Source organism: Dendrobium catenatum, unplaced genomic scaffold (genome assembly GCF_001605985.2).
Source record: "Dendrobium catenatum unplaced genomic scaffold, ASM160598v2 fragScaff_scaffold_421, whole genome shotgun sequence".
Taxonomy (NCBI): domain Eukaryota; kingdom Viridiplantae; phylum Streptophyta; class Magnoliopsida; order Asparagales; family Orchidaceae; genus Dendrobium; species Dendrobium catenatum.
Window position 1 is genome coordinate 419,532 of NW_021318883.1, and position 13,006 is coordinate 432,537.

Below are 13,006 nucleotides of genomic sequence, written 5' to 3' on the forward strand. Positions count from 1 at the left end.
GTGAATCCGTGGCATATTGAATCCCTAAAAGAATTGCCCTTTCTTTCCCCCCTAGGATCCTTGCCGCCGCTCCCCCTCCCCTATCAACCCGCCGGCCAGCAGCAGCCCAACCACCCGCTGGCCATCATCCCGTCGGCCAGCCCAACAACCCCATCCCGTCGCCTCCCCCTTTGGATCCTCCCATCATTTGAATTTTAAATCTCTTGAGTTATTTACTTTCCTAATTTGTGCTTATTCAATTAGGAAAGTCCATTAAAGAGATTAAAGCCAAATTCGAAATTCAAATTTGCTTCCCTCTCATCTTAAATCTTTTGGGAAGTAATTAAATCTGAAATTAGAATTCAAATTTAATTAAATTATTTACTTAAACTTGGGCCCCACTCTCATAACTCCTAAATCCCTCTCCCCCTTTTCATATGGCCGGCCCCCTCAATGGGCTCTCTCTCCCTTCCAAATTCTGTTAATAACACCACAAATTTAGCTCAAATCTTCTCCCCTTTGCCGCCCTCTCTCCCCTACTTGGTTTAATTTGAATTTCAAATTAAATCCCTCCCTTAAACCACCCAAATCTAAAATTCATTCACATTTCCTGCACTTTCAATTCAGCCCCCTCCCCCATAGCCGAATCCCCCTAGCCCTCACGCCGGCCAACCTTCTCCCCCCAAGCCGCCACCTCCTCCCTCCCCACTTCTTCTTGGATTCTACCTCAACTCCTGGCAAGAATGCATGGCGGATCCTGAGCTTGAAGGCAGACTTGTGTTTGACGTCTACGGGAATATTCATGTACTTCGATCCCCATTCTTTGACGTGGGGTTTGACCGCGACGACGACACAGTTGGAGGTTACTTGGATCAAATCCTCCCCACCCTTGTGCAAGTCATCGACGGACAATTCGCAGATTACGAGTGGATCATCGAAGGTCATCATTCCTTGCTACCTCCACATCCTACGCCTCCCTCTCCACCTCTACAGATCGCCGGTGCCGTCTACCTCGGAGTAATCTCGTTTCTTGTGTGGTTCTTCTTCCTCCGACAACCTTAGACGTAGAAGAGTGATTTTAAGCCTCAAGGTGAGACAATCGCTTTGTTAACCGTCGGATTCTAGTTGGCTATTCATTTTCATTACTTGTGATTGAGGTTGTTATTTTATAGATCTTGCAAACTTAGTTGTAACAACTTGCCTAGACTTTGTTAACTTCTAAGATCTTTTTGAATTGTCAAATTTGATAAGCACTAAATTGTATTATCATTACTCTAACAAAATTTTATTAATTTCTAAGAAACAATTCATGGTTTCACATCAGGCGCGCCTCTTGTTGCGCAATTTAAAACAGAGGTGCAAGCAATCTGAATCAAAGTGAATATGCATGTTTCTATATTATGGTAACTGTTATTGCAAATGATTTATCTTATTATTTTTTTTAATTGTATTACAAATGATTCATTTCTTACATATTAAATAATTTACCTTACATTACTGCATAATGCATAAAGTAAAATAAATGTAATATGAATGAAATGACTAGATATATATAATTGCATGTGTATGTTAACTGATAGAGTGCAAACCCTCATTGTACTGACTGAGAACGCAATGTACCCGTGCATGTAAATGAAAAATATTATGGAAAAGAAAAAGGAGTACCTTCATTGATATTAAATTAGATGGATACTCCAGTGACGGTTGTATTATTTATGAAAAATGAGAAAAATATGAATACAAATATGATATCTATGATAGATATGATTTATACATAATATTGAAAGTCTTGAAATGAAATTATATGATTAAATATAACTATTTTATGATATTAAATGAAAAAGGAATCATGCATATTTTTCCAAATTGTCTTTAGTTACTCTAGTTTAGAAGCATATTTTACTCATTGAGTTGTGGCTTATTTTTAGTTGCTTTAATTTTTTTAATATATAATTTAATATAATCAAAATGAATAGAAGAGGTAAAAATGTGTACCATAAACGTGACGCACCGAATGAAAGATATTTAATTTATTTTATATCATTTTTTTTGAAGTTTTAGTGGTTTTTTTAGTGTATTGGAGATAGAGTTAGCAAATAAGAATTTATTCTACCATCTGGCCATTTGTTACAGCCTCGTTAATTTGAGCCTCCCGGTCGGGTCGTAATATTAAGATCCGTTCATTGTTGAACCAGTCCAGCCAGTTCGATCTGATTTTTAAATTCTTGGGTACAATTGCATGTTGCTTCTCCGATATTACAATCTTTCCCTAAAAAAAACAATATCCTCGATATTTCAAAAGTCAAATCAATGAAACAAATCAAGATATAATTGTCTTATTTCATATTTAATATTCCAAGTGGTTTCTCTTTTTGTCATGTTCTTCCACTGTACATTAACCATTGGGATCTATTTATTTATTAATCTTACAACTTCATATGTCAAAATTCTTTCTACTTCCTCTTTGTAATTGAGATACTCTATTTTTATAACCTGATACTCATTTCCTCAGAGACGAAACGTGGAATATATTATAAATATCAGACATATACTTTGGCACCTATAACATGTAAGAAGACTTTCCAATCCTTCTGGTTATCTCAAATGATCTAATTTATCTTGGACTCGGCTTTCCTTCCTTTTCAAACTTGCTTATACCTTTCATCGATTTAATCTTTACAAATACAAATCTCTAATATGAAATTCTACAGCTCGATGCTTTGCATCATAATACTATTTATGTCTATCCAGCATAGCTTTTAATTTATCTTTGATCAGACATATCTTTTCAGTTACATCATCAACTAAGACTGACTCAATTTGATTCCTCTCTCTCATCTTTGTACAAGATAGAGGGTTCTACACTTCCTACCGTATAGACCTTCATAAAGAGTCATATCTATTCTTGACTAAAAATTATCATATTGTATAGAGCTTCATAAAAATTCATATCTATTCTTGACTGAAAATTATTATTATAAGCAAATTCGATCAGAGAGAGATGATCTTCCCTGCAATCGCCAAAGTCCATAACACATACTGTGTGTGTGTCTATATATCTTTATATTGAGTTGAATGATCAAAACTCCATAATTTTGATTGACAAAAATAATCATGAAAAACTTTAGAGATCAAATTTAGACTTGGCAAAACAAGCGATGATAGAGCACTATTTTTATATCAAAATGTTCACCTCCTCAAGCGAGATCCAATATCACATTCAATTCACAGATCAAAGAGTTATAGGAATCATAGAAACTTAAGAAATGCATATTTAGACAAGCTAATTGCAAGAAAATAATAAAGCCTCAAGACAATTGGACAACAGAGAATGCCAACTTGCAGAAACATTATGTTGGCAGAGCGATCAATGGAGTGGCAATGCAATAGATCAATCATTATCAGGAAGTACATGGAGGCTCGATCCATTAAACTGAGTTGGGTAGGTTTGGCAAAAACTACTTTGGTCAGTTCATGCACAAATGAGCTCAAATTCAAACATTCTTGGTGTTATTAGAAGCAATGGGAAGAGACAATTGTTTCAACCAAAACATTGCGCAGTTTGGAGTTTGTTTGGTCCCTAAAAAAATTTGAAGCAATAATTTGCAATCGATTCAACAATTGAGTTGATTTCAATGTCATATGATGTATGCATTGCTTAATTAGTGCTTAATCAAATTGGAAGTTTTACGATCCCAACAAGTATAACAGTAATAACAACATAGTACTTAAATTTTCATATGATTCTGTGTTCATGCAACACAAATTGTACAAGTAACTCTGCTTAATTTTTTTCATTAACGAAGCAAAAGAAGCAGTAATTGTCACACATGCCTAACTTTAAGACATGTCGGGAGAACTACATAATCCCATAACCACCAAATCAATGAAAAGATGAGTCAACATCCAATCAGTCCTCATATTTCTATGTCAAACATAACATGAATATTAATAAAATGTGAATTTTTACAAGCCCAACAAATATATCAGTACTCTTTAAAAAAAAACAAATATAACAGTAATAACATATTACGTAAATTTTCATGTGATTATTTGTTCATGTAACACATATTGCACCAATAAACTGCTTAATTTTTCATTAATGAAGCAAAAAAGGCAGTAATTCCCATATATGCCTATCTTTATGTCACGCTAGAAGAACTATACAATCCCATAACCGCCAAATCTATGAAAGTGAGTCAACATTTAATCAGTAATGTTTCTATGTTAATGATAATATAAACATAATCGTCAATGCTCCATCAATTATGTATGCAGCACTTAATTGAATATAACAGTCAGTATGCAGCTTGCAATTAGGAGGACGAATAGAAGATGTTATGTCATCACCATGCAAAAGTGACTAAAACAAATAGCAAAATGTCATATCCTAAAGCTGACAACTAGAATTTTATTTACCAGGAAGTGCATGATTGCCTTCGGAACTGTATCCTCAACATTATTCCGAACAATATCATAGTAAGATTTAAGCAATAATTTTGTTATGGTAATCTCCAAAGTCTCCTGCTCCGAATGAGTTTCTGAAGGCTTCAAGACTGCGGGTGGCTATCACAATGAGTGCCAGTTAGAGAGGGTAAATAATTTTGTGTTGCAGCACAACTTAAAAGGACACTAGTTCAGCAATTGGACCAACCTCTCTTAGTTGGATCATGGAGGGTGAATGATCCACATTTTGAGTAGGAATGCTCTGAGGTTTGTTGGATGAACTGTTTGTTGTAGTTGCTCGGTTTTCACTCACACCGAAAATTGTTGAGAAGCCCCAACTTGATCCACTTGCTCCTGATAAATAATAACATTTTATAAAATAATAAAAAATAATAATTGAAAGAATAAGAGTACCTTTTACATGAGAATAATCATTTTCAAAGGTAAATTACCAGATGAACCTCGGTCAGAATCAGCAACAGGTCGAACACCCTATTTCATATTGAATGCAACAATAAGAACACTATAATTTTCTTTATGCAATCATGAAATCTCAATGCCATAAAATCAAAGAGTTAAGATGGATGTGTGATAAACTAAAAATTCTTGAGGTGAGATTGAGATAGTTTGGCAACCACAGTAGCAGAAATATCACTAATAGTAAGTAGGAGAGGTGGGGAGATTTGGCAAATCGAGAGAATGTAAATAGGTTGATTATCATAGTGGGTGAGAGATGGGTAGAAAATTAAAGATGTGTAGGGGGTGTAAAGAGCTTGGTTATGATAATGATATAAATGTTACAGTTCTAAGAGTAATGACTCCAGGGTGTAGTAGCAAGCTTAGAAGACAGACAAGACATCCAAATCACGTAAAACCAAATCCGAATGCAATTACCAACAGGGAGAACTCAAGCAGAAATATTATCAAGATGAAACCTACATAAAGGGAATATTGTTGATGAAATCTGCAGTGAAGAACTCTGAAAACATGGTAGAAAGAAAATAAGGGCAAGGGCAAAAATCTCACGGCAGCCTGCTCATGACCAACTCCATTTGCACCTGACCTAGAAAAAACTGCTCTAGTTTTTTGAGCTTTCTCAGATGTTTGCGACTTATCAGTATCCAACCCTTCCTGCATGAGAATGATCAACAAATTCTTTTAAATCAAAAAACATATTAGAAGATAATTTTTAAAAAGAATTGGTTGCGTATTTCATATCAATATTTATGTAATATTTATAAAATCACATGAGAACTTCTAATAGAAAACATACAAAATATGGAACAATAATCACAATAGTCAGCGAGTTAATGAATAGGTAGAATGATTACAATAATCCAAAAATTATTAACGCAGCATGAAATGAACAAATTTGGAGGACTATTGAGTTCAGGTGAACACTAATGGAGGGAATTTAATAAAGGAAGAATTATTCCATTTTTTCACACTCCCATTCAAGGGAATGAATGGATGTTATCTATTACAACATTAAACGTTAATTTTTGAAATATTGTTCCCGATAATCCTTTTGTGAGAATGTCTAAAAGTTGGCCGATTATATTAATGAATGTAGTACATATTAAATGACAGTCAAGCCTATCTTTCACAAATGCCTATCCACTTTAATCTATTTTTTTCGTTCATATTACATAAGATTATGCATAATTTTAATAGTTGATGATGCTATAACAATAAATCTCATAGGACCTTTGCATTCAAACTTCAAATCATCCAAGATAACAATTTGCAAATTACTAGTATCATAGATCTAAATTCGGCTGATGTGCTGGAACTTGCCACCATCACATTTTGTTTTTTTACTTCTCCAAGTCACGAGATTGCCAACAAATTCTTTTAGATCTTTCGAATCTAGAGGGTCAACAAGAAGGTGGTGGAGTTTTCCCTTTCTAGAAAGGTCATCCCAATTTAGGACCACCAAGGTAGTTTCTTCAATTCAAATAATAGGAGATTTGTAACCCCTAGAAATCTCTCTTAAAAGGATTAGTCTGATTTTTATCATTCATGAAAATTAACTCTTTAGAGTGGAAGTTAAAAATTACAGGCATATAGATGAGAGTGAGAATAGAAGGAAAAATAAAAGGTTGAAAATAGGACCCTAAACCAACTCTGATATCATGTAAGAAAATGGGTTAGATACCGATAGGAAGTGCTTGTAGAAATAGAGTGACCCCTTGGCTTTTTTATTGATGATAGATGGAATAAAAAAATAAGATACAATGAATCCTCAATTGGAGAGGAGGATCCAACCCTCCTAATTCCCTAGCCGCCGGTTAGAGCACAAAACACTCTAAGAACACTAGAATTTCAGAAAACAAAGCATATCACTAACCCTAGGGAAACAACCTACTTAAAGCATACAATAAAGATGTAAATCCCAAAACATGCCCTCCTTTGAATTTTTCCTCCTAAACAAGTCTTAATTTCCTTCGACATATGGTTGTTGGACCCCATAGGAGAGGAGGAAAGGAGAGATCTTCCGCCTCTTATATACTAGGGTCAGTCCAAGATGGATCGGCTGGACAGGTCTAACAATATCCCCCTTCCAAATAACTACCTTATCCTATATGTGGAAGGAAGATAACTGATGCATCACTCTCTCGTACAGCTCCCATGTGGCGTTATAGTTAAGTAGGTTCTTCCACTTTATCAGCACTTCCTTAATTCCTCCCTCTCCTCATCATATCCCTTTTAGCTCTAGTGGCTCCAACATCACCTCCAAATTCTCTGCTAGTTTCACAGATAACTTTGAACTGGAGGCATGATCACTAATAGCTCTCCTCAATTATGACACATGGAACACTGGGTGTATGGTAACAGTCAGGGGTAACCTCAATTGGTAAGCCACTGCTCCAATCCTCTCCAATATCTCGTAAGGGCCAGAGTACCTTGGAGCCAACTAGGGGTGTCAAAATCTAACTTGACCCGAAACCCGGACCAAATCCAACCTAAAAAATCTTGGGTTCAGGTCAACCCGTTTGTCATACGGGTCGGGTTCGAGATTTCGACTCATTCCTAAAATCGAGTCAGGCTCAGATTGACTAGGCAACCCGAAATCAACTGGGGTTTGACCAATGTCGAGTCTGCATAGGGTGTTTGTGTTCCGCTTCGCAGGCTCGCAGCTCAAGTGCTCGATCCCGTCGGCCTGCCCGCATGCCTCGACCTCGCAGGAGCACCCGCGGTCCCGCAAAGGCTGGCCTTGCTGGCCCTCACACTAGCAGTCAAGCCAATCCTCGCCCGAGTAGCCCCGTGTGCTGGCCTCGCCCCGCATGTCAGCCACAGTGTTGCTCAGCCTTCCCACTTGAGTCGCGACTTCGAGTGACGTGTCATGCCCTTGCTCTCTTGGATCAGACTTTCGAGACCGAGTATGCGGGTCGGGTCAAGTCAACTCGCTACCCGCACGGGTCGGTTTGGGTTAGAAATTATGACCTGTTTGTAAAATCGAGTCGAGTTCGGGTTAACTTGTTTAGACCCAAATCAATTCGGGTTGGACCCAAACCCGACCCGTTGACCCATTTTTTACACCCCTAGAGCCAGCTTCTCATTTCTCTTGTTAGCTATCGTCCTTTGTCTGTAGGGACGAAGTTTTAAGTATACCATATCCCCTATCTCAAACATGAAGTCCTTCCTACACCCATCCAGCTACTTCTTCATGATCTGCTGAGCCCTCAACAAGTGTCTTTTCAACTCATCCAACACCCTTTCCCTATCCTCCAAGTACTACACTGAAGAAACTGGTGTGCTATTGTGCAGAAAGTGAAGAAAGTGAGGTGCGTCTCTTCTGTACAACACCTTCGAAGGAGTTATCTGGGAAGCCGAATGATACGAAATGTTGTAGCAGTATTATACCCATGCTAGCCACTTGGCCCACAAATGAGGTGTCTCTAAAGCAAAACATTGCAAGTACGTCTCTAGGCCCCGTTTTACCACTTCTGTCTACCCATCTCTCTATGGGTGATACGTGGTGCTCCTCTTCAGCATTATCCCCTACAGCCTGAATAGCTCCCTCTAAAAATGACTGAGGAATACCTTATCTCGATAGGATACTATAGACTCTGTTATCCCATGTAGTCTGAACACCTACCTGATGAATGTCGTTGCCACTATCACAGACATGTAAGGATGTATAGGGTAATGAAATGAGCATGCTTGCTTAATCTGTCAAACACCACCATAATCACTGTAAGCCCCTTAGATCGAGGTAACGCATCTATAAAATCCATGGTGACCTCCTCCCACACTTTCTCTGTAAGAGCTAAGGGTTGTAGTAATTCCCCTGGAGCCATGACCATGTATTTGTTCCTCTAGCATACCTCACATCTAGCCACCATCTTCTCCACTGCCTTGTGCATCCCCTTCCAATACAACTCTACCGCCAATCTCATGTACGTCTTCTACACAACAGAATGACCCCTAAAAACACTCCCGTGGAACAACTACAACAGGTGTGGAATATGGACCGAGATTCGTGGAAACACAAACCTTCTCTAGTACAGCAGTATCTCCTGTTGTAGGGCATAGTCAGGGTGGCTATTCTAATCCCTAAACAGAACCGCCCTAATCCTCCTCAGCACCTCATCCTACATACTCTCCTTTTTAATAGCCCGCCAATCCAACATCAGTGGTATCAAAATGACAAACTCCTGGAGCTCCCCCATGCATCTGGACAAGGGATCAGCCGTCTTGTTCTCTACCTCAGGTCTATACTCGATCTCAAAATCATAGCCTAACAGCTTTGACAGACACGTCTAATGCTCTTCAGTCGTCATTCTCTACTCTAACAGGTACTTCAAGCTCCTTTGGTCTATCATGACAATGAAATATCGGTCCAACAAGTAAGGTCGTCACTTATGAATAGCAAACACAATGGTCATCAACTCTCTCTCATAGACTAACTTCAACCTAGCTCTGGCTATAAAAACCTGTCTAAAGTAAGCTACGGGTCTATGATTCTGCATTAGCACTGCCCCAAATCTATACCCTAATGCATCAGTCTCTACCACAAAAACCTGGTTGTAATCTGGTAGGGCTAGGAATAATGTCGTGGTCATAACCTTCTTCAATCACTCAAAGGCCTAGGTAACTATCTCTCCCTACAAGAAGCTATCATTCTTTAACTGCTCTGTCAGCGGCCAAGCTATGGTGTCATATCCCCTCATGAATCTTTTGTAGTACTCAGTTAACCCCTCAGCTCCCTCGGATTCTTAGGTAGAGGCCATTTCAGCATTGCCTCCATTTTTTTCTGATCAGCGGCCACCCCCTCCTGAGATACCACGTGCCTCAAATACTCCATACTAGCCTATGCAAAACAGCATTGCTTCAGGCTAGCCTTCAGCTGATGCTCCTATAACAGCTCGAATACCACTCTCAAGTGCTCCAAATGCTCCTCACCCAACCTACTATACACCAGGATGTCATCAAAGAAAACCAGTAGAAATTTCCATATGTATGGTCGGAACGCCTTAATCATGAGGGACTGGAATGCAGCAAAGGTGTTGGTAAGGCCAAACGGAAACACCATAAACTCATTGTCCTTCAAGTATCCTGAATACCATCTTCGAAACATCCAAATCTCTCATCCTGATCTGATGATACCCAGATTACAGATCCATCTTCGTGAACACCACCACTCAATTAAGCTCGTCCAACAACTCATATATCACTAAAATGGGAAACTTGTCTAGCACAGTTTCCTTGTTTATAACCCGGTAAACCACGTAAAATCTTCAGCTCCCATTGTTCTTCTTGACCAGCAAGACTAGGCTAGAAAAAAGACTCATCCATTCCACGCTTATAGCCAAACCCATCTTCAAATTCTCCCCTCCTAAAATCAGCACCTCTTTGATCATGATCAACCTCTCTCCTTTCAAAATGAACGCCCCTTCGTTGCTTTCATTGAAAGTTTCCTATAAATTTTTAGAGTTTATGGTAGGTCTTACTACTTCCATTGGAAGTGGCCTGTAGATTTTTTATTTTGGGTAGGTTAGTTGATGCAACCAAAAATCAAAACCAAGATTGCAAACATAAACCATATAACTTATATTAATTTTGAGAAGAAGAATACAAGTGAGGCGGGAACCATGGATATAGAAGAAGGGATTAGAAGACCAAGACAAATTTTAAGAAGAAGGGAAGAAGATAATAATTCGCAAGCTATTTCAAACCCGCAGGTTTCATGCTCCAAAAATTATCATCACTAATCCTCCTATAAAACATCAGCAAACAGCTCCCATATATAGGGAAAAATAGAGCCCAACAACCCCATATATGTGATGCCCCCAAGCCACCAATAAGAGCCAAAATTACAAAGGAAATAGCAAAGGGAGGGGAACGGACAGCATAGGAAAACAGCAGCCAGAAAAATATGCCAAGGAAACCAGCGGGAAACCAACAACCACCAACAATATAAGCTTTATGGGAAATCGACAGCAATCGAAGCAGCATACCAACACAGAAAATCTTGGGAAAGCATTGGGAAATAAACAACATTTTTAGGAATTCAAAACAGCACACAATGAAGTCCAAACAACACATGCAACACCTAGGGAATTCCAAACATCATTTTTGGAATTCCAAACAACATCTTGATTGCATCAATTCTCCCCTGGTGTAGAATTCTAGTCTCCTGATGAGATCGCTTTCAAACTTCCAAGATGTTCCGAAGGCGTCTCTTCCGCTTCCTGAGTTAAAGATTCAAACTTCTTTCGGATCATATTCTTTTCTTGTTCAAACTCGAAATAAAGTTGATGCTTCATAGCTTCATATCTTTTCGTACACAAATTCATTTTCTCCTAAATTTTATATAGCTCATTTTGGATTGGTTCCGTAGGAATTTCCTTGGGATGGGATCCATCTGCTTGTTGGAAATTTGTCTTCACGATTAGTTGGCATATTTTCGTCAACACCAGATTCTACTATACCATGATTGTCCTTTTTTTATTTTTCTAAAGAAAAAGAAAGGAAGATACACTAAAATCTAAGTCTCTGATACCAAATTGGTGCAACCAAAAAACAAAACTAAGATTGCAAACAAAAAGTCTTCCTTTAATATAAATATGACAAACATAAACCATATAACTTATATTAATTTTGAGAAGAAAGATACAATTGAGGCGAGAACCATGGATAGAGAATAAGGGATTAGAAGACCTAGACAAATTTTAAGAAGAAGAAAGGAAGAAGACAATAGCTCGCAAGCTATTCCAAACCCGCAGGTTTCATGCTCCAAAAATTATCATCACTAATCCTCCTATAAAACAGCGGCAAACAGCCCCCATATATAGGGAAAATTAGAGCCCAACAACCCCATAAATGTGCCGCCCCCAAGCCACCAATACTAGCCAAAATTACATAGGAAATAGCGAGGGGGGGGTGGGGGGGGGACGGACAGCATGGGGAAACAACTGCCAGAATAGGAAACCAACAGTCACCAACAATATAAACTTTATGGGAAATGGACAACAACCGAAGCAGCACACCAACACAGAAAACCATGGGACAATATTGGGAACCAAACAATATTTTTAGGAATTCAAAACAGCACACAAGTCCAAACAGCACACAAGGAAGTCCAAACAGCACATACAACACCTAGGGAATCCCAAACATCATTTTTAGAATTCCAAATAGCACCTTGATTGCATCATTAGTTCACTTAGAAGTTATCCCTAATAGATTAATTAAAGCAGGACTTACGGCTTTCTATTGGAATTAGCCAGTATGTTTTAGGTTTAGGTTCTTTTACTTCCCTTGGAAGGGATTAGTTTCAATAGGATTTACTACTTCACTCGGAAGTCACTTATTATGTTTATCCTAGAGTGGATATAGCAGCAGATATTTAGCTTTACACTCCTCTACTGCCTTGGAATTAGTGCTTTTGTTTCAACAGTTATGTTTTACTTCAGTATAGTGTTTTGCTTATAGTACTAGTGATTTGTTTATAGTCTTGCATTGACTTTTGTTTATTTGTTTGCAGGTATTCGGAGCTTGCACTACTTTGGAGCTTGCATAGGAGTTTTTTGTGTTTGCTTGGATTTAGTTTGTTCAATTTTCTTAGAGTTTACTCAGAGATTGTTAAGAGTTGTGTTTGAGAGTTTTTATTCCGTTGAGTATGTTTAGAGTTAGTTTGGAGTTTGTTTTGTAGAGTTCTTGTTTGAGAGTTGTAGCTTTCTTGAGTTGGATTGTTGTACAAGGATTGATTATAAGGCAAACATTGATTTGATTTATTTTATTTTGTTATTTTGAATTAATTGCATTAATTACCTAGTTAATTAATTAATTAATTAAAGGTTTAATTTTATTGTAATTAATTAATTAGGTCATTAATTAAATATAGTTGTAAATGTTATTTTTAAATTAATTAATCATATATTTTAATTATTTAAGTAATTAGTTAATTACAACAACATCAACAACAACATCAAGCCTTTATCCCACTACGTGGGGTCGGCTACATGAATCCTTTTTCTCCATTGTGTTCTATTAAAAGTCAAATTCTCATTTAAACCTAATAAAGAAAGGTCATTCCTAATATTTTCCAACCAAGTCTTTTTAGGAGTCGTAT

The 13,006-nt window shown here is 37.7% G+C and overlaps 1 protein-coding gene across 7 annotated transcripts in view; it reads right to left on the minus strand.

Annotated features, from left to right (window-relative positions):
• The window catches only part of LOC110110307 (dynamin-related protein 3A-like), a 46,342-nt gene that overhangs the window by 9,378 nt on the left and 23,958 nt on the right, over positions 1–13,006 (minus strand). For 5 of the 7 annotated variants that reach the window (XR_002304682.2, XM_028694249.1, XM_028694248.1 and 2 more), the window contains 4 exons: positions 5,365–5,556; positions 4,878–4,917; positions 4,634–4,779; positions 4,399–4,545 (listed from right to left, as the gene is read on the minus strand). Coding sequence is in view for 6 of the 7 variants with exons in the window: in XM_028694249.1 (XP_028550082.1) it covers positions 4,399–4,545; positions 4,634–4,779; positions 4,878–4,917; positions 5,365–5,556 (525 nt within the window). In the remaining variant the exon portion in view is untranslated. Of the gene's footprint in view, positions 1–4,398; positions 4,546–4,633; positions 4,780–4,877; positions 4,918–5,364; positions 5,557–13,006 lie in introns of those variants that run through there. The other 2 variants (XM_020841727.2, XM_028694251.1) reach the window with 2 other exon arrangements.